This window comes from Bufo gargarizans, chromosome 7, assembly GCF_014858855.1.
Source record: "Bufo gargarizans isolate SCDJY-AF-19 chromosome 7, ASM1485885v1, whole genome shotgun sequence".
NCBI classification, from domain to species: domain Eukaryota; kingdom Metazoa; phylum Chordata; class Amphibia; order Anura; family Bufonidae; genus Bufo; species Bufo gargarizans.
Window position 1 is genome coordinate 87,552,198 of NC_058086.1, and position 22,176 is coordinate 87,574,373.

Genomic DNA, 22,176 nt, shown 5'->3' on the forward strand with positions numbered 1-22,176 from the left:
CATTCTTTAAGGTCGGCTAGCTCTGGACCTGGCAGCGACTCCTCCACCGAAGTGGCGGTCACCCCTACTGCTGGCCCTTCAGACTCAGGTTCCCAGAGTTCTGGTCTCCCCCCTGAGCCGGGCCACTCTGCTAGGGTTACATCTGTCTCACGGGGACCTGTAACTTTCATATCCGGCCATAGTGTCGGTAAATCGGGGAAGTCTAATGCAGTAACCTTGTGGCGACGGCCACCTCATGAGTCCACCTGACAGCCACCGTTGATAGAGAGACCAGGGTGGTGAGATAGTCTTTTAAGTCCCTATGAATGCACACAACTCCAACTTTTCGGCCAGTATACTTGACGGCCCGCACCAGGGCAGCTCTTACCAGGGACACCAGGCTCCCTGAATCCAGCAGTGCCACCGCCAGAGCGTTCCCCACTTCCACCTAGCACAGGTGGCTATTGTCTACAGTCTTGGAGGTAACTGTGGCACACAGCATCCTGGAATACAATGAGTGGCGGTAGACATATTTGGTATCCATGGGTTCACCCCGATGGTGATAGTCGGCCCTTATGTGTCTAGGCTTGTGATACTGCCAGCAAACCACTGGGGCTGCAAGGGATACGTCCCGGGTGGGTCTGGCTGGCACCGGCTGCCGGGACTGGGGTTTGACTGGCCCCCTCCTACAAGAACCCCACTGCAGATTTCTGGTGGCCTTGTAGCGCTCCACCAGGTTGACCATCTCTAAGGCATTACCAGGAGACACCTGGCCAATCCAGTGCTGGAGAGGGTACGGCAAACCCCTTCAAAACACATCCGCCAACAGACGGTCCAGCATAGCAGTGGTAGTCAATATGTCGGGCCCCAGCCATTTCTGCAACCGGTGTAGCAGGTCATAATATTGTGATCTGGTGGGTTCAGCCGAGCTAAATTCCCACTGGTGCACCCGTTGAGCCTAAACCAATACATTCACCCCCAGTCTCACCAGGATCTCACCTTTTGCGGTCGGGTAGTCGGCCAATTGATCATCAAGAAGATCAAAAAACACTTGCCGGGGTCCAGATGCCAGAAACGGAGCGACGACCTCAGCCCACTGGTTTTGGGGTAACTTTTCAAACATTGCCAGATAGTTATCTCAGCGGGACATCTTAAGGATCGCCGCACGGACAGCTTTCCAGGCATCGTGGACGTTCTGGGATGCTCCGGCCGCTTGTAACGCCATTACATGTTGTAAAAGCAGCTGGTTAGTTTACTGCTGCTGCTTGTTCGCCTCCTGCTGCAAGTTAGCCTCCACGAGGGCTTTCACGACTGCCTCTATTTTGTCAAGGGATACGGGTCGTAACCTTGCCGGCTTAATTTAGGAAATGCACTTGTGCCCGGGAAAAACAAAAACTTTTCGGCCTTCAGGCCTGCCTCACTGTGTTTGCCCGCATCCAACACCAATTGTGGGGTTTTGCTCTGGTAGACAGGCTAGATGACGCAGTATTGAGGCAATCACAACATCTTTAACATAAACAGTTCGGTGTTTATTCACACATAAGAAACATAAAAACATAGACACATAGAATGTGTCGGCAGATAAGAACAGAACCATTTGGCCCATCGAGTCTGCCCAATATAAGATAGTCTGGCCCTATCTTATATGAAGGATGGCCTTATGCCTATCCCATGCATGCTTAAACTCCTTCAATGTATTTGCAGCTACCACTTCTGCAGGAAGACTATTCCATGCATCCACTACTCTCTCAGTAAAGTAATACTTCCTGATATTACTTTTAAACCTTTGCCCCTCTAATTTAAAACTATGTCCTCTTGTAGCAGTTTTTCTTCTTTTAAATATTCTCTCCTCTTTTACCTTGTTGTTTCCTTTTACATATTTAAACATTTCTATCATATCCCCTCTGTCTCGTCTTTCTTCCAAGCTATACATGTTAAGGTCATTTAATCTTTCCTGGTAAGTTTTATCCTGCAATCCATGTACTAGTTTAGTAGCTCTTCTATGAACTCTCTCCAAAGTATCAATATCCTTCTGGAAATATGGTCTCCAGTACTGAGCACAATACTCCAAATGAGGTCTCACTAGTGCTCTGTAAAGCGGCATGAGCACCTCCCTCTTTCTACTGGTAATGCCTCTCCCTATACACCCAAGCATTCTGCTAGCATTTCCTGCTGCTCTATGACATTGTCTGCCTACCTTTAAGTCTTCTGAAATAATGACCCCTAAATCCCTTTCCTCAGATACTGCTCTTGGGTTTTTACACCCCAGGTGCATTATCTTGCACTTATCAACATTACATTTTTGGTTGCCAGATTTTTGACCATTCTTCTAGTTTTCCTAAATCCTTTCTCATCTGGTATATCTCTCCAGGAACATCAACCCTGTTACAAATCTTTGTGTCATCAGCAAAAAGACACACCTTACCATCGAGGCCTTCTGCAATTTCGCTGATAAAGATATTAAACAATATGGGTCCCAGAAAAGATCCCTGACGTACCCCCCTGGTAACAAGGCCATGGTCTGAATATACTCCATTGACTACAACCCTCTGTTGCCTGTCCCTCAGCCACTGCCTAATTTATTGATAAGCCTTCTATGTGGATCAATATCAAAAGCCTTACTAAAGTCTAGATAAGCGATGTCTACTGCACCTCCGCCATCTATTATTTTAGTCACCCAATCCAAAAAATCAATAAGATTTGTTTGGCATGATCTCCCTGAAGTAAAACCATGCTGTTTTTCATCGGGATTTTAGATGTTCCACAGTCCTCTCCTTTAGTATGTTTTCCATTCATTTCCCAACTATTGATGTCAGGCTTACTGACCTATAGTTGCCTTATTCCTCCCTACTACCTTTCTTGTAAATGGGGACAACATTTGCTAATTTCCAATCTTTTGGGACGACTCCTGTTACCAGTGATTGGTTAAATAAATCTGTTAATGGTTTTGCTAGTTCACCGCTGAGCTCTTTTAATAGTTTTGGGTGTATTTCATCAGGCCCCTGTGACTTATTTGTATTAATTTTAGACAGCTGACTTAGAACCTCTTCCTCTGTAAAGACATATACCTCAAAAGATTCATTAGTCTTCCTTCCTAATTGAGGTCCTTTTCCTTCATTTTCCTTTGTAAAAACTGAACAGAAGTATTCATTGAGGCAGTCAGCTAGTTCTTTATTTTCTTTCATATACCTTCCTTCTTTTATTTTTAATTTGGTAAATCCTTGTTTTAGTATCCTTTTTTCATTTATGAATCTGAAGAATGTCTTATCGCCTTTTTTCACTGACTGAGCTAATTTCTCTTCTGCCTGTGCTTTAGAAGCTATTATAACTTGTTTGGCCTCTATCTGCCTAATCTTATAAATTTTCCTGTCATCCTCGTTTTTTTTTATTTTTATAATTACTAAATGCTATCTTTTTGTTTTTAATGATTTTGGCCACTTCTGCTGAGTACCACAGTGGTCTCTTCCTTTTTTTTGCTTTTACTGACAAGCCTAATGCAATTTTTTTTTGCCTTCAATAGTGTCACTTTTAAGTAGTCCGATTTCTCCTGGACTCCATTGAAACTGTTCCAATCTGATAGGGACTCGTATACGACTAATCTAGTTTTAGAAAAGTCAGTTTTTCTAAAATCTAAAACTTTGTTTTTTATATGGTGTGAATCTGTCACTGTACTTATAGTAAACCACAAGCTTTCCCCTACAGTAATATCAGATACCAAATTCCCATTTGTGAAAAACTAAATCTAAAATGGCCTCCTTCCGGGTTGGCTACTCAACTACTTGCTGTAGAGATAATCCCAGTAGGGAATTTAGAATATCTGTACTCCTGGCAGAACTAGCTATTTTGGTTTTCCAGTTTACATCAGGAAGATTAAAGTCTCCCATAATGATAATTTCCCCCTTTAATGTCATTTTAGCTATTTCCTCAACTAGTAGATCATCTAATTCTTTGACTTGGCTAGGTGGTCTATGTATCACACCTACACGAGTTACCTTATGATTATCAAGCTGCAAGGTAACCCAAACTGACTCTAAATTGGTCTCTCTAACTTGTATTAAATTATATTTTATGCTATCTTTCACATACAGGGCCACCCCTCCCCCCTTCTTGCCTTCTCTGTCTTATCTATATAGAGAGAACCCTGGTATTGTTATATCCCAGTCATTACTCCCATTGAACCAGGTCTCAGTAACAGCCACTAAATCTATATTCTCAGATGCCATTATAGCCTCAAGTTCATTGATCTTATTCCCTAAACTGCGAGCATTTGTAGACAAGACTCTGAGCTTGTAATTTCTTAACCTATGTGCTACTGGCATCTTCTGGCATTGTTCCGGGGGGCAGTCGGACTGCTGGATTATCACTCTTTTGCCCCCCTTTCCTAGTTTAAATGCTCCTTAGCAAATACTTGGAACTGTTCACTGAGGACAGTAAGGAAAAACAAAATGACCGTTTAGTCTTGGTGTTTGTTCAGACCATGCAATGTCCATAGAACAAAATCTTCACCTGGCTGGCAGTCATTCCCCCAGCCGTCCACAGCAGGCTTTAGGTGCCTGTTTTCCAGCATGTGGCTTTCAAGCCTTTAGCACGGCACCAATTCACAGAGTCTCCACAGCTTTGGCTGGGTTTTATATAGGCCAATAAAGACCCGTCCTGGAGCATGAGGAGAAGCCACCCACCCAGCACTTTGGCTACTCCCAGTAAGAGCCGGCCCGGATCAGCTTTACAGCCATACTAACAACAAACAGTGCCAATCAGCACTAGCTGATGCTGACACTTAAAACTACTGGCTCTTATCTCACCGAGGCCAGGAACCTCGGTGACACATACCTTCCATCAGGCCCCTTGCGCCTTCCTACACAGCTCTGATTCTGAAGATATAATTACTTACCTTCTAATCTCTTCTGTCATCCCCCTAAATCCTGACTAGTCCTCCTAATGATGTACACCAGCTCAGCAGTCCTGCTACACAAATAGTACTGAGGCCTGTCCATCTTTTCTGATTTACACCATACCCGCAGCTGCTGATTATGCATATTTAAGAGATGAGGCAGAGTTCAGGGAAGGAGAGAATGTAATTTAGGCTAGGGCTACACTTTGCCTTTTCATAGTGATACAGCACTTCAGATTTATTTTAGCTATAGCAACATTATAGATACCAAAGTGTAACTACTCTATAGGTGCTACAAACCTGATACAGAATATGTATACAATGTGAGTCAATTAACTTTTTATCATCTACTGTGATCCTGCAATGTGGGCATGCACTGGAGTCCTGTCAATGACAGGAACATGAATTGAAGTCTTCATATGCAAATTGGCAGTGCCACTCATCTCTTTTGATTGACATGTGAACCACACCAGCTTTCCTAAATGAAATCCCACATATGCATCAGACATGCAGAGAGCATGCATGGAGTTGCTTGTGAAATGATCTGCCCTTATTCAACATTAGCACCGCATGTTTGCCCTCTCACTCCCCTGGTCACTGCAATATAATTTCCAAGCTAAGTTACATTGCCTTATTCTGACACCTAACTTTTTTATTTTTCCATCAAATTTTTTGTAGGTTGAGCTGTACTTTTTATTGGGGGTCCTTTTGGAGATCACGCAAATATTTTTTGAAGGGGAGTCCTCATATGCAAATTGTCAGGGGTCTTTTTTCTAAAATGAATAACCTTAATTTTGATCATCTTTCTGGATACTGTATTCCACCCACTCTAGTTATTACTTTAGTTGCCCTTCTCTGAACCCTCTCCAGCTCAGCTATTGTTCACAGGACCTCAGAACTGTACACAGTACTCCATGTGTGGTCTGACTAGTGATTTGTAAAGTGGCAGGACTATGTTCTCATCATGGGCATTTATGCCCCTTTTGATGCAACCCATTATCTTATTGGCCTTGGCAGCAGCTGCCTGACACTCGTTTCTACAACTTAGTTTGCTAAAATTCCTAAGTGCTTTTTCATGTCAGTGTTACCCGGTGTTTTACCATTTAGTATGTATGGGTGACTTGCATTATTCTTTCTCATGTACATTTCCTTACATTTGTCAGTGTTAAACCTCATCTGCCACTTCTCTGCTCAAGCCTCCAATCTATCCAGATCCATCTGTAGCAGTGTACTGTCCTCTTCCGTGTTAATTACAAAAAAATAAAAACCATATAAATTTGCTATTGCTATAATCAAACTGAATACGGTTGTCATGGCTAAAGGCTGAAGAACAGCTTTTACCCCAAAACAATCAGTCTCCTAAATGCTTGGATATTATTGCCCCTTCCTAGGATAGAAACTACCACAGACTGAAAGTGACTGCTGCATTCATAAACCCGTGATGACCTCTTTTCTCCAGTGGTGTCTGAATCAGTGTGTATACACTCACCTAAAGAATTATTAGGAACACCTGTTCTATTTCTTATTAATGCGATTATCTAGCCAACCAATCACATGGCAGTTGCTTCAATGCATGTAGGGTTGTGGTCCTGGTCAAGACAATCTCCTGAACTCCGAACTGAATGTCAGAATGGGAAAAAAAGGTCATTTAAGCAATTTTGAGCGTGGCATGGTTGTCGGTGCCAGACAGGCCGGTCTGAGTATTTCACAATCTGCTCAGTTACTGGGATTTTTACGCACAACCCTTTCTAGGGTTTACAAAGAATGGTGTGAAAAGGGAAAAACATCTAGTATGCGGCAGTCCTGTGGGCGAAAATGTCTTGTTGATGCTAGAGGTCAGAGGAGAATGGGCTGACTGATTCAAGCTGATAGAAGAGTAACGTTGACTGAAATAACCACTTGTTACAACCAAGGTATGCAGCAAAGCATTTGTGAAGCCACAACACACACAATCTTGAGGCGGATGGGCTACAACAGCAGAAGACCCCACCGGGTACCACTCATCTCCACTACAAATAGGAAAAGGAGGCTACAATTTGCACGAGCTCACCAAAATTGGACTGTTGAAGACTGGAAAAATGTTGCCTGGTCTGATGAGTGTCGATTTATGTTGAGACATTCAAATGGTAGAGTCCAAATTTGGCGTAAACAGAATGAGAACATGTATCCATCATGCCTTGTTACCACTGTGCAGGCTGGTGGTGGTGGTCGTGGTGTAATGGTGTGGGGGATGTTTTCTGGGCACACTTTAGGCCCCTTAGTGCCAATTGGCCATCGTTTAAATGCCACGGGCTACCTGAGCAGTTCTGAAGGCAAAAGGGGATCCAATTAGTATTAGTATGGTGTTCCTAATAATTCTTTAGGTGAGTGTATATACTCATAAGCACTTCCTACTTTGCTCTTGCTATATATATATGTTGTGAACTGTGAACTGTGAATAGTAATGCTTTCTAGTGCAATATTTAGTTTTTTTCTAGTGTAATGCTTTAGTTTAAATGTCAGTTCTTGTTCCTCTGTCCATGGCATCTAGGATTGCTCCAAACAACATTTCATTGTATTGTACATTGTATTACATTGTATTGTACAGTGACAATAAAAGCATCTTATTATCTTATTATCTTATGTAATTTTTACCACACAGTGAATGCCATAAAAACAAAACCTCAAAAAACAATGACAGAATTGAGTTTTTTCCTCTCCATAAATTTTTATTTTTTTTTAACGTTTCCCAGGATATTATATGTAACATTCATTTTTTTCATTACAAAGTACAACTTGTCCCACAAAAAACAAGCCCTCTATGGCTACATCAATCAAAAAATAAACATGTCAGTCAGGCCTCGTCCACATTTCCGTGTTTAACTGACGTGTGCTGTCCTCATTTTACCCATTGATTTAAATATGTCTGTTCACATTTCAGTATTTTTTATGGGTCCGTGAAAATCACTGACACACATCCGTGTTGTGTCCGTGTTGCATCCGTTTTTCACTGAAGACTAATAAGAGATTCTCTGGAAATTAATTCTCTGCTGAGCAACATCAGTGAATTACGGATGATACAAGAATGGTAAAAAGGGACATACGGGCTAAAGATCGATCCTTCACGGACAGCTTCACGGATGAAACACGTACGATATTTTCACGGATGTGTCACTGACGCGGAAATGTGGACGAGGCTTTAGTCTCAATTTTTCCACTATCCCACTGTCTAAAGGTTAGCAAGTAGACGGAGCAAATTAAGAGGACAACACATGAATGTAGTACATGTAGATTCCATGCATGTGGATAAACCATGTACAGGAAGCAGTGTGGCAGGAAATGGAGTTCAATTTACATAGTAACATAGTTTATAAGGCCGAAAAAAGACAACTGTCCATCCAGTTCAGCCTGTTATCCTGCAAGTTGATCCAGAGGAAGACAAAAAAAAAACACTGTGAGGTAGAAGCCAATTTTGGCACACCATTAATCATAAGTACAAAACCCTATACAAAAAAGTGCTTCAATTTGTATGGATGCCATATGATGGAGTATGGTTCTATTTATTTCTATTCCATTCATATGGTACCTAACAGAAAGAAATCTCTGTCTTCTGTTTGAAATTAGAGGCATGAAGGTACAGTAATGTCCCATGCACCTCTATAGAAGCCCTATCCATCCAATGAGAAGCATAATACATTCCTGTGCGTTAGCTCTGAGTGTTGTCAAATATTGATTTTTGTGAATGCTACATTTATGTCTATTTTTTTTTTATATAATAACCTCCAAAAGTAGTAACAGTAATGGTGCATTTAAAAATTAATACAAATGAAACAATAAAAAATATGTGTACACCCAAAATAGTGGCAATAAAAATTATGACAGCCCACAATAAATTCCAAGCCATGAAACAACCGCGCAGACAGTAAAATAAAAAAATATTTGGCTCTTGGAATATATTAATAAAAAACAAACACAGTCACTTGGCCCTAAAGGCCCCAAAATAGACAGACCGTAAGGGGCTAAGCATATGGCATGTGAAATACGCAGGGTTTGTGTTCCAGGGCTTATAAATAATGTTGAAATAAAAAATATAGATACATGTTTTGTTAAAGTTATGTTCCTCATCATAGCTAATATTTCTTCCTTTGTATCAGGGGAGGGGTACAGAGACAACATACTGGCTTACAGGCGAAAAGGATCAACAGTACAACCTCCCTACACCTCCATCTGTGTAAGATAATTTTATATATTATTTTACAGATACAATTAAACTTAAAGGGTTATTCAAATATGTTAATGTGATGGCCTCTGTGACCCCCACCAATCATGAGCATAAAGGGATTGATTTGCTTGTCTAGCTTTGCCTGCATTGCTCCTGGCTACCATCTAGACAGGGAACAGCAGGGCCCTACAGTAGGTGGCTGGGCGGGTGCCGAAGTGCAAGGAAAAGAGGATGCATAACCTGATAATGTCTCATTACTTAATGAGAGCGGAATAGACCTTTAAAGGGGCTCTCCGGGATACAGATATTGCAAATTTATCTTCCTGATAGGTCACCAATGTCACATTGGTAGGGGTCTGACACCCGGCACTCACACCAATCAGCTGTTTTATGCAGTCATGGGGCCAGAAACTATACTGTGTACAGAGCTGAAGGCAGAAAGCTCTGTACATCATGTAGTGGCAGTGCCGAGAAACTGCAGCTCAGTTCCCATTCAGTTGAATAGGAGCTGAGCTTCAGTAGGATGGCGGGAAGCCAAAAGGGCTGATCGGTGGGGCTGCCAGGTGTATCTGTAAGGATTAAGGATTACTTTATCATGTTTTTTATTGTGATCAATTAGACATAAACTACAAGTCTTTTATGAAAGTGTTATTGATAGCATAATGTTTCAAGGTATGATACAAACTAAGGCCATTTTCAGACAAATGTAATTCAGCCAGTGTCGGACTGGGGAGCGTAGGGCCCACCAGTGGAATTGATTTTGGGGGCCCACCCTTAAGCTACCATAAATGGAGATATTATTTGTTCATTTCTCGGCATTATGCACATGAATGTATGCATTTTAGCACACATTACGGTCTGCTAAACAGAATCTTATTGTGCACTGCACTATATCAAATTGTTTACCATTAAGCAATTCATTTAATTAATAACTTTGTTATTCTCAGTCAGTAGTTTGGACAGCACTCGCACATTGACAATGCATGTCCTAGATGAACAACCCAGTCTTTCGGCCAGCCTAAACAATATCCAAAGTGATGGAAATGTTTGCCACAGGGCCCCACAGCAAATTTTCTACAGGGCCCCCCCTCTCAAATTGATGACATATCTTGAGGACTGGTCACCAATAGTAAAATGTTTTTTTTTATTTTTTATCTATCGCAGTATCAGTGTCCTAAATATCTGGATAGGAGTAGTAGTGTTCTAATTCTTTATATATATATATATATATATATATATATATTGTAGGAGAGTCCCCGGAATAATAATGGACGGACGATACGTGCCACCAGAGGTCCTGGCCTTGGTGGAGTAAGAACCGGATCATTGCAGTTACAGCGGCGAATGCTGCTGGCGCAGCGAGTCCGGGCCGGTTCTTATTGGGAACAGGTAAAGAGCTGGGGGGGTGCCTGTTCCCCACGGCCAGCCCAGGTTTTTGGTGGAGCTGGGCCTTTAAAGAACCCAGCCTGCTGATGATGGGGTTGGGGTGTGTCTTGCTGTGCTGGAGATTTCCACAGACAGAGTCAGTGCTGGTGAAGGAGAGTCTGGGCGCAGCACACATTGAAGGATAGCCCTGGGACCGTGGTGCTACGAGCCGAAGGGGCTCTGGCCTGAGGGAGACAAAGGCAGGTAGCTTACAAGCCTGCAGAACTGCTGTGGTCTGTCCAAAACAAGGTGACTCAAACCTGCTGTTTATTTTCTATGGAAGGACTTTTGTTTTATGCACTATGTGGATATGCACCTGTGTGGTCTGCACATTGCCTGTTATGCCTTTGGTGTAAATAAAGTCACAGTGTATCACAAAGACTGTCTGTGATTGCCTCAATACTGCCGCCGCTACCGTAGCCTACCACGAGCACATCCCCACAATATATATATATATATATATATATATATATATATACATACAAACTACTACCCATATACAGATATCCCCTATACAGGTCCTTCTCAAAAAAGGATATTGTGATAAAGTTCATTATTTTCTGTAATGTACTGATAAACATTAGACTTTCATATATTTTAGATTCGTTACACACCAACTGAAGTAGTTTAAGCCTTTTATTGTTTTAATATTGATGATTTTGGCATACAGCTCATGAAAACCCAAAATTCCTATCTAAAAAAATTAGCATATCATGAATAGGTTCTCTAAACGAGCTATTAACCTAATCATCTGAATCAACTAATTAACTCTAAACACCTGCAAAAGATTCCTGAGGCTTTTAAAAACTCCCAGCCTGGTTCATTACTCAAAACTGCAATCAAGGGTAAGACTGCCAACCTGACTGCTGTCCAGAAGGCCATCATTGACACCCTCAAGCAAGAGGGTAAGACACAGAAAGAAATTTCTGAACGAATAGGCTGTTCCAAGAGTGCTGTATCAAGGCACCTCAGTGGGAAGTCTGTGGGAAGGAAAAAGTGTGGCAGAAAACACTGCACAACGAGAAGAGGTGACCGGACCCTGAGGAAGATTGTGGAGAAGGACCGATTCCAGACCTTGGGGGACCTGCGGAAGCAGTGGACTGAGTCTGGAGTAGAAACATCCAGAGCCACCGTGTACAGGCGTGTGCAGGAAATGGGCTACAGGTGCCGCATTCCCCAGGTCAAGCCACTTTTGAACCAGAAACAGCGGCAGAAACGCCTGACCTGGGCTACAGAGAAGCAGCACTGGATTGTTGCATGTCATTCGGAAATCAAGGTGCCAGAGTCTGGAGGAAGACTGGGGAGAGGGAAATGCCAAAATGCCTGAAGTCCAGTGTCAAGTACCCACAGTCAGTGATGGTCTGGGGTGCCATGTCAGCTGCTGGTGTTGGTCCACTGTGTTTTATCAAGGGCAAGGTCAATGCAGCTAGCTATCAGGAGATTTTGGAGCACTTCATGCTTTTATCTGCTGAAAAGCTTTATGGAGATGAAGATTTCATTTTTCAGCACGACCTGGCACCTGCTCACAGTGCCAAAACCACTGGTAAATGGTTTACTGACCATGGTATTACTGTGCTCAATTGGCCTGCCAACTCTCCTGACCTGAACCCCATAGAGAATCTGTGGGATATTGGGAAGAGAAAGTTGAGAGACGCAAGACCCAACACTCTGGATGAGCTTAAGGCTGCTATCGAAACCTCCTGGGCCTCCATAACACCTCAGCAGTGCCACAGGCTGATTGCCTCCATGCCACGCCGCATTGAAGCAGTCATTTCTGCAAAAGGATTCCCGACCAAGTATTGAGTGCATAACTGAACATCATTATTTGAAGGTTGACTTTTTTTGTATTAAAAACACTTTTCTTTTATTGGTCGGATGAAATATGCTAATTTTTTGAGATAGGAAATTTGGGTTTTCATGAGCTGTATGCCAAAATCATCAATATTAAAACAATAAAAAGCTTGAACTACTTCAGTTGGTGTGTAATGAATCTAAAATATATGAAAGTCTAATGTTTATCAGTACATTACAGAAAATAATGAACTTTATCACAATATGCTAATTTTTTTAGAAGGACCTGTATACACAATACAGTCACATACTAACACACACACACATATATATATATATATATATATATATATATACACACACACACACATGAACATATACACGCATATATACACTACCTGTCCCAAAAAAGTTGCCACCAAAAAATAGCCTTTAGCTTTGATTACGGCACGCATTCGCTGTGGCATTGTTTCGATAAGCTTCTGCAATGTCACAAGATTTATTTCCATCCAGTGTTGCATTAATTTTTGATGATGGTAAAGTCTGACTGCTGCGCAAAACCTTCTCCAGCACATCCCAAAGATTCTCAATGGGGTTAAGGTCTGGACTCTGTGGTGACCAATCCATGTGTGAAAATGATGTCTCATGCTCCCTGAACCATTCTTTCACAATTTGAGCCTGATGAATCCTGGCATTGTCATCTTGAAATATGCCCGTACCATCAGGGAAGAACAAATCCCTTGATGGAATAACTTGGTCATTGAGTATGTTCAGGTAGTCAGCTGACCTCATTCTTGGAGCACATACTGGTGCTGAACCTAGACCTGACCAACTGTAGCAACCCCAGATCATAGCACTGCCCCTACAGGCTTGTACAGTAGGCACTAAGCATGATGGGTGCATCACTTCATCTGCCTCTCTTCTTACCCTGATGCACTCATCTGTCACGGTGGGGAGTGGGGGCATCTCCCTAACGTACAATATGGAAGCAACAGCATGCATGGCAACCATGTCACAGCGCACACAACATAGGCTGTGACACTGCCCCCGCATGCTACAACAACAAATCGTTGCCGCAGACAGGAACATGCATGGCAACCGTGTCACGGCGTACACAACATAAGCCGTGACACAAGGGCCGTGACACTCCCACCCCTCAAAGCCCTCCCAACAGAAAAGGGAAAGCTAGTGGGAAACCCACAAACAACATGGCGGGGGGAATGGTAGAATCAGTGTCAGTGCCAGGGAGTCTCCCCAAGACTGCCGCCAGCATCCCGGAACCACCAACTAGGAAACAGGCAGCCAGCCAACCAACAGCCAGGAGAGACTGCACTGACCACTGCATCCACACTCAGACACAGTTCACACCAGGTCGCTGCCAGCATGCATCCACAAGCAGCAAACACCAGTACAAGGATTGCAGCCAGCCATCACAACACAAGCGACTGAACCACTGAGACATGGACGAGTGGAGACACAAACACAAGTGACTGTTCACACCTACTGCAACCACTGTCACAGAGAACTGCACCGGAGGATAAGCATGTGTACCAGAAAACAGCAGGCGACACATGCTGAGCCTTCTTCCGAAGGCAAGAAAACCGAGGAGCCATAGTCGTCATACTGTCATGGTGGGGAGTGGGGGAAACTCCCCACCATACAATACGAAGGCAACAGGGAAGCAACAAGGCAAGGAGGAGGAATAAGGGAGTAGGTCACCTCCTACAGCGTCCCTAATTCTGACCCTGACTCCTAACCACATGAGCCAACCCAGATGGTAGGAGGGCTCATACTGCGAAACCTCGGGGCCCTACTAACCCTCAAGAAAACCCTGGACTAGGAGCAAGGTAAAGACGACCTGTTACTCCAATACACGGACAAACAGGAGTCTTTACCGGCCAAACTGCAAAGAAAGGGGACCGAATACAGCATATGGAATTGGCAGGTAAGCGACGAATACAACACACTTACCTGCCACAGGCACGCCGACTAGAACTGGTGCACAAGTGCTGATGTTCACACACATTAAGGACACAGCACATACAACAACTACACAGGTATCCAGGACACACTTATCTGCGCACGGACAATTGGTCCCCCCTCCGGGGAACCAGAGACCCCCTTCCAGAGGATACAACGGGAAATGTATAGCAGACATGGTGGACACCAAACACCAACAGACATGTAACACCAAACTAGACATACAAACACCCAGAACATAATCCACTCCAGACAAATAGGGATAGGAAGGGAAAGAGACACTGGGATGACAACTAAGCTGGCCATCAGATGACAAAGAGCTAGGAGCAAGGTCCTACTCCAACAAAAGCAGGCATACAATTGATCTCAGTCTCACAGCAACAAAATATAAAGAGACAAGAGACCACACCCAGCTCACCCAAGCATATACCAGGAAGGAAGGAAAAGCCTTAAAGGGAAAGTGCACACTCATGCAACAACATGTTGCTGCAGGCCATGACACAAGGGCCGTGACACCATCACTCTGGAACAGGGTAAATCTTGACTCATCAGACCACATGACCTTCTTCCATTGCTCCAGATTCCAATCTTTGTGCTCCCTAGCAAATTGAAGCCTTTTTTTCTGGTTTGCCTCACTGACTAGTGGTTTTCTTATGGCTACACAGCTGTTCAGTTCCAATCCCTTGAGTTCCCTTTGCATTGTGCGTGTGTAAATGCTCTTACTTTCACTATTAAACATAGCCCTGAGTTCTACTGTTGTTTTTCTTCAATTTAATTTCACCAAACGTTCAAGTGATTTTCGATCACGATCATGCAGGATTTTTTCCCTGCCACATTTCTTCCTCGAATACAATGGGTCCCCACTATAGTTTCAGTTTTTAATACTGCGTTGGACAGTTCTTAACCCAATTTTAATAGTTTCTGCAGTCTCTGCTTGATGCATACCATTAATTTGACCCTTCTCAAACAGACTAACATCTTTTCCACGACCACAAGATGTGTCTTTCGACATGGTTGATTAAGAAATGAGAAGTAACTAATTGCACCAGTTGGGGTTAAACAACTTATTTCCATCTGAGAGATAATCGCCCATGCAGTAATTATCCAATAGGAGGCTCACTATTCGCTTAGTTAAATCCAGGTGGCGACTTTTTTTTTGGACAGGCAGTGTATATATACGCACACACATACACACACAGATAAACACATATACACACAAACAAATATATATATCAACGCCGTGATGGTGGATTAATAGTGTGCCTCACCCGATGGGTATGTCAGCATTACTTGTCCTTTGACTCCTTCCCTTACACTTGTTTTTGTTTTAACATTTAACATGGTCAGCACTAGATGATGATGATGTCGATCATCATGGTTTCACAGGTTTTATTATAAGAATATTATTACAAAATATATATCACGATTACTGTATATGACCGTGTTTTTACCATGCAATATGTATTGTATTTTTTACACATTTGTTCTTTATTTTGCTGTGTATGCTAATTATGTCAACACCCACTAATTTGATTGGATCACATGACCCTGATGTGTATCTTTTTACCTATATATACTCACTACATGTATGTGTTCTTTGCTTGAAAAAGGCTCTAGTGCTGAGCCGAAACATTGCACCACATGGGTGAATAAAGGAGTTATTTTTTCTACTATCTAAAGTAGTGTCATTCATTTTCTGGACTATATATACAGTACAGACCAAAAGTTTAAACACACCTTCTCATTCAAAGAGTTTTCTTTATCTTCATGACTATGAAAATTGTAGATTCAAACTGAAGGCATCAAAACTATGACTTAACACATGTGGAATTATATACATAACAAAAAAGTGTGAAACAACTGAAAATATGTCAAATTCTAGGTTCTTCAAAGTAGCCACCTTTTGCTTTGATTACTGCTTTGCACACTCTTGGCATTCTCTTGATAAGCTTCAAGAGGTAGTCACCTGAAATGGTCTTCCAACAGTCTTGAAGGAGTTCCCAGAGATGCTTAGCACTTGTTGGCCCTATTGCCTTCACTCTGCGGTCCAGCTCACCCCAAACCATCTCGATTGGGTTCAGGTCCGGTGACTGTGGAGGCCAGGTCATCTGGCGCAGCACCCTATCACTCTCCTTCATGGTCAAATAGCCCTTACACAGCCTGGAGGTGTGTTTGGGGTCATTGTCCTGTTGAAAAATTAATGATGGTCCAACTAAACACAAACCGGATGGAATAGCATGCCGCTGCAAGATGCTGTGGTAGCCATGCTGGTTCAGTATGCCTTCAATTTTGAATAAATGCCCAACAGTGTCACCAGCAAAGCACCCCCACACCATCACACCTCCTCCTCCATGCTTCACGGTGGAAACCAGGCATGTAGAGTCGATCTGTTCAACTTTTCTGCGTTGCACAAAGACACAAACAAGTCTCTTCTGCTTGTTGCCTGTCCTTAGCAGTAGTTTCCTATCAGATATTCTACCATGAAGGCCTGATTCACACAGTCTCCTCTTAACAGTTGTTCTAGAGATGTGTCTGCTGCTAGAACTCTGTGTGGCATTGACCTGGTCTCTAATCTGAGCTGTTGTTAACCTGCGATTTCTGAGGCTGGTGACTCGTATGAACTTATCCTCCACAGCAGAGGTGACTCTTGGTCTTCCTTTCCTGGGGCGGTCAGCATGTGAGCCAGTTTCTTTGCGCTTGATGGTTTTTGTGACTCCACTTGGGGACACTTTCAAAGTTTTCCCAATTTTCCGGACTGACTGACCTTAATTTCTTAAAGTAATGATGGCCACTCGTTTTTCTTTACTTAGCTGCTTTTTTCTTGCCATAATACAAATTCTAACAGTCTATTCAGTAGGACTATCAGCTGTGTATCCACCTGACTTCTCCACAAGGCAACTGATGGTCCCAACTTCATTTATAAGGCAAGAAATCCCACTTATTAAACCTGACAGGGCACACCTGTGCAGTGAAAACCATTTCAGGTGACTAACTCTTGAAGCTCAACAAGAGAATGCCAAGAGTGTGCAAAGCAGTAATCAAAGCAAAAGGTGGCTACTTTGAAGAACCTAGAATATGACATATTTTCAGTTTTTTCACACTTTTTTTGTTATGTATATAATTCCACATGTTTTAATTCATAGTTTTGATGCCTTCAGTGTGAATCTACAATTTTCATAGTCACGAAAAATAAAGAAAACTCTTTGAATGAGAAGGTGTGTCCAAACTTTTGGTCTGTACTGTATATATACACAAATACACAGTTAGTTCCATATATATTTGGACACTGACACAATTATTTTTTTTTTTTTAGGCTAGTTTCACACACGGCTAGAGGAAGCCGGACTAAAAGTACTGCCTCTAGCCGTGCGCTGCCGTGCTGCCGCCGCAACTCCGCCCCCATTTTAGTCAATGGGGATGGAGCAGCAGTCCAGGGGCACACGTGAACTTGCGGCAGGACAGATCTGACAGGCTGTTCACCTGTCGGAACAGCCTGCCAGACTCCCCTGCCGCTAGTGTGAAAGTACCTTTACCTGTTTACTAAAACATATTATAGTTATATAATGGACATGAACATAATGTCCAGACTTTTAGCATTCAATTTCATTAAAATTGGATGAAGGGTTTAGGCGTTTCAGCTCCTTTACATGTGGCACCCTGTTTTTAAAGGGACCAAAAGTAATTGGACAATTTACTCAATTGTTTTCTGGGCAGGTGTGGGCAATTCCTTCATTATTTCATTCTCAATTAAGCACATACAAGGCCTGGAGTTGATTTGAGGTGTGGTCCTTGCATTTTAAAGATTTTGCTGTGAAGTAAACATGCGGTCGAATGAGCTCTCCATGCAGGTGAAACAAGCCATCCTTCATCTGCAAAAACAGAAAAAAAAACATCTGAGGAATTGCTACACTATTAGGAGTGGCAAAATCTACAGTTTGGTACAAACTGAGAAAAAAAGAAAGCACTGGTGGCCTCAACAATGCAAAAAGACCTGGATCCCCACGGAAGACAACAGTGATGGATGAGCGCACAATAATTACCATGGTGAAGAGAAACCCCTTCATAACAGCCAACCAAGTGAACAACACTCTCCAGGATATAGGCGTATCAATATCCAAATCTACCATAAAAAGACTGCATGAAAGTAAATACAGAGGGTTCACTGCACGATGCAAGCCACTCATAAGCCTCAAGAATAAAAAGGCTAGATGGAACTTTGCTAAAAAAAAATCTTAAAAAAGCAGCACACTTCAGGAAGAACATTCTTTGGATGGATTAAACCAGGATCAACCTCTACCAGAATGATGGAAAGAAAAAAGTATGGCTAAGGCATGGTATAGCTCATGATCCAAAGCATACCACATAATCTGAAAAATATGGCGGAGGCAGTGTGATGGATTGGACATGCATGGCTGCCAGTGCCACTAGGTCCCTAGTGTTTGATGATGTGACGCAGGACAGAAGCAGCCGGATGAATTCTGGGGTTTTCAGAGACATACTATGTGCTCAAATCCAGCCAAATGCAGCCAATCTGATTGGTCAGCGTTTCATAATAGAGATGCCAGAGCAAAAGCCAAAGCAACCCAGAAGTTTATTAAAGAAAAGAAGTGGAATATTCTTGACTGCCCAAGTCAAGCACCTTATCTAAACCCAATAGAGCATGCATTTCACTTGTTAAAGACTAAACTTCAGACAGAAAGGCCTACAAACAAACAGCAACTGAAAACTGCTGCAGTAAAGGCCTGGCAGAGCATTAAAAAAGAGGAAACAGCGTCTGGTGATGTCCATCGGTTCAAGACTTCAGACAGTCATTGCCAACAAAAAGGTTTTCAACCAAGTATTAGAAATTAACATTTTATTTACAAGTATTTAATTTGTCCAGTTACTTTTGAGCCCCTGAAGTGAAGGGATTGAGTTTAAAAATCCTTTAGTTCCCCACATTTTTATGCAATCATTTTGTTCAACCCACTGAATTAAAGCTGAAAGTCTGAACTTTAACTGCATCTGAATTGTTTTGTTCAAAATCCATTGTGGCAATGTACAGAACAAAAATTTGAAAAATGTTGTCTCTGTCCAAATATATATGGACCTAACTGTATATACACACACAAAATGTACTTACAGGCTGCAGGCTCTCTGTTCTCCTCTGATGTATATTGGAGGCTAAAGGACCTTTGGAATGCAGTAATGGTAGATTAAAGGGCTTCTGTCACTCCACTAAACTCATTTTTTTTTTTTTTTGGTCTCCCTACAATCCTTATGCTGCGATTTCTCAATATATATGGCTATTACACAGTTTGGTTCAGTAGTTCTATAAAAAACTGACTTTTATATTATGCAAATTACCTCTCTAGCAGCAGGTAGGGCGGCTACCTGCTGCTAGCAGCCGCATCCTCCATTCATAATGACGCCCTCTCCTCATGTTGATTGACAGGGCCAGCGGACGCGCTCATCCTCTGACTGGCCCTGTCTGCGTTTTAAATCTCACGCCGGTCTTCAGTTGGCGCAGGCGCACTCAGAGGAGGACGCTCGCTCGGCCGCTCCATCCTCAGTGCGCCTGCGCCGATGACGTCACATGTACACCCGGCGCGTCCTCCTCTGAGTGCGCCTGCGACAACTGAAGACCGGCGTGAGATTTAAAACGCAGACAGGGCCAGTCAGAGGACGAGCGCGTCCGCTGGCCCTGTCAATCAACATGAGGAGGGGGCGTCATTATGAATGGAGGATGCGGCTGCTAGCAGCAGGTAGCCGCCCTACCTGCTGCTAGAGAGGTAATTTGCATAATATAAAATTTAGTTTTTTTATAGAACTACTGAACCAAACAGTGTAATAGCCATATATATTGAGAAATCGCAGCATAAGTCACTCCACTAAAATGAGTTTAGTGGAGTGACAGAATCCCTTTAAAGGACCTTCGATGATGTGACATGATGACATCATCAAAGATCCTTCATACTGGTATGTACAGCTTTTCTAGTACATTTCATCTGTTCATTGAATTGTCCTGGAAAAGCCACTGCTCCTAGGCCCCTTCTCCACTCAGGCCCCGAAGCAGCTTCCCCTGTAGTTACGCCACTGGTTTGCCAACATCTTCAGGTTAATTGAAATAAGTATGCCATACACCACCAGGTATCTACCCATATAGGGTCTTTCTCACTCCAATAAACTTAAAAAGGGTTTTCCGACATTCTACTACTGATTAGATATTCTCTGGATAGAAGCTAGGCCCGGTATGGGAGCTCAGCTCCATTCACTTCTAAGGGTCTGAGCTGCACCAAGGCCACGTGACCGATGAACGTGTCGTCACTTGGCATAGGAAAAGCAGAGAGAAGGCCACAGTGCTCACAGGACCGTGATGGCTTACCAAACAGCTCATCTGTGGGTGCCTGCTGTTTTAAACAGCAGACACCCAGGCCAATGTATGCAATCGACAATAGCGTCAATCAGTACTCAGTCCCGGACGTGCAAAAGCTCCTTCTAGTCGGGACCTAAATGTTGCTTGGTGCTCTTCAATCATCCAAGGATGCAGCAGCTATGTTCCCATGAAGACCCTGACTCAATATTCTGATAGACTCCAATGCTAATGAATTGGAGTCTATGACAGAATTAATAATTTATTGTTCAAGTTCCCAAAAAAAGTGTAAAAAAGCCCGCACTATTAAGATATAAAAATACTTATCACATATGGTGAATGTCATAATGAAAAAAAACTTGATGATTTGACAAAAATTATAAAAAGTCATCCACACATTTTTTTCCCCAGTATTAAATCGCACTAAACTATGCATATGTAGAATTGACATAATCATACTGACCCAGAGAATGAAAGTAAAGTCAGTTTTACTGCATAGGATTGCATAGGAAATGCTCATTCACACGTCCATGTCCGTGCTCAAATCCGTGAGCAGGTGGTCAGTGATGCATCCGTGAAGCTGTCTGTGTAGGATCCGTGTTGGGTCCGTGTGTCAGTTTTTTGGTGTCCGTGTTGCTGACACTAAACAGTTGAAAAATAATTTTCAAAGCATCTCTTCCTAATAATCTGTGGTTTTCATGGACCCATAGACTATAATGGACATGATGGATCTGTGAACACGGACAAAATAGAGCATGCATCCACACGGACCCACGGATCGTGCTAAAACACTGATGTCTGAATCAGTGGCGTGCCCAGGGGGAGTTGGGGGGGGGGTTCACTCTGGGGTGCCAGGCCCAGAAGCAATGAGCGCTTCCATCAATACAGATGGAAGCGCTCATTGCTGGATCGTTCACACCCACATACTGCGGCGGGGCACGGGACCACATAGTTCCCTGCCTGCCCGCCGCTGATCACCGCCATATGCTTCTGGCCTAGTAGGCCTGAGGCCTATGTGGTAGTGACATCCCGGCGCAGGCGTGCGCGATGAAGTCATCGCATGTCATTGCATGCGCCTGTGCTGGGATGCAGCAGCACAATGAAAAGTGTGCGCGTCTTCCTCTGCGAGCAAGCGCCTGGACATAGGTGAGTATTTAGCTTTTATTTTTATTTTTTGGTTTTTCTTATTTTATTTTATGTGCCATCTTTGGAGGATACATGTGTCAAATTATGGGAGGGATTTGGGCAAATTATGGGAGGGATTATGATGTGAGGGAAATAATTATGAGAGGGAATACTATGTGGGCGAAAATTACAATATGGGACAATGTGGGCAAAACTACTGTGTGGGGAAAGTAACTATAGGGGGGTAGTGGGGGCAGTGTGGGGGCAAATTACTGTGTGGGGGCAGTGTGGGGAAAATTACTGTGTGGGGCAGTGTGGGGGAAATTACTGTATGGGGCAGTGTGAGGGAAACTACTGTATGGGGGCAGTGTGGGGGAAACTACTGTATAGGGCAGTGTGGGGGAAACTACTGTATAGGGCAGTGTGGGGGAA

At 43.0% G+C, this 22,176-nt stretch overlaps 1 protein-coding gene across 1 annotated transcript in view; it reads left to right on the top strand.

Moving 5' to 3' along the window:
* GUCY2C (guanylate cyclase 2C) overlaps window positions 1-22,176 on the top strand; it is a 576,500-nt gene that overhangs the window by 549,528 nt on the left and 4,796 nt on the right. Inside the window, exon 26 of the mRNA XM_044302403.1 lies at window positions 9,004-9,080. Within this exon, the coding sequence (XP_044158338.1) occupies window positions 9,004-9,080 (77 nt within the window). The remainder of the gene's footprint in view (window positions 1-9,003; window positions 9,081-22,176) is intronic.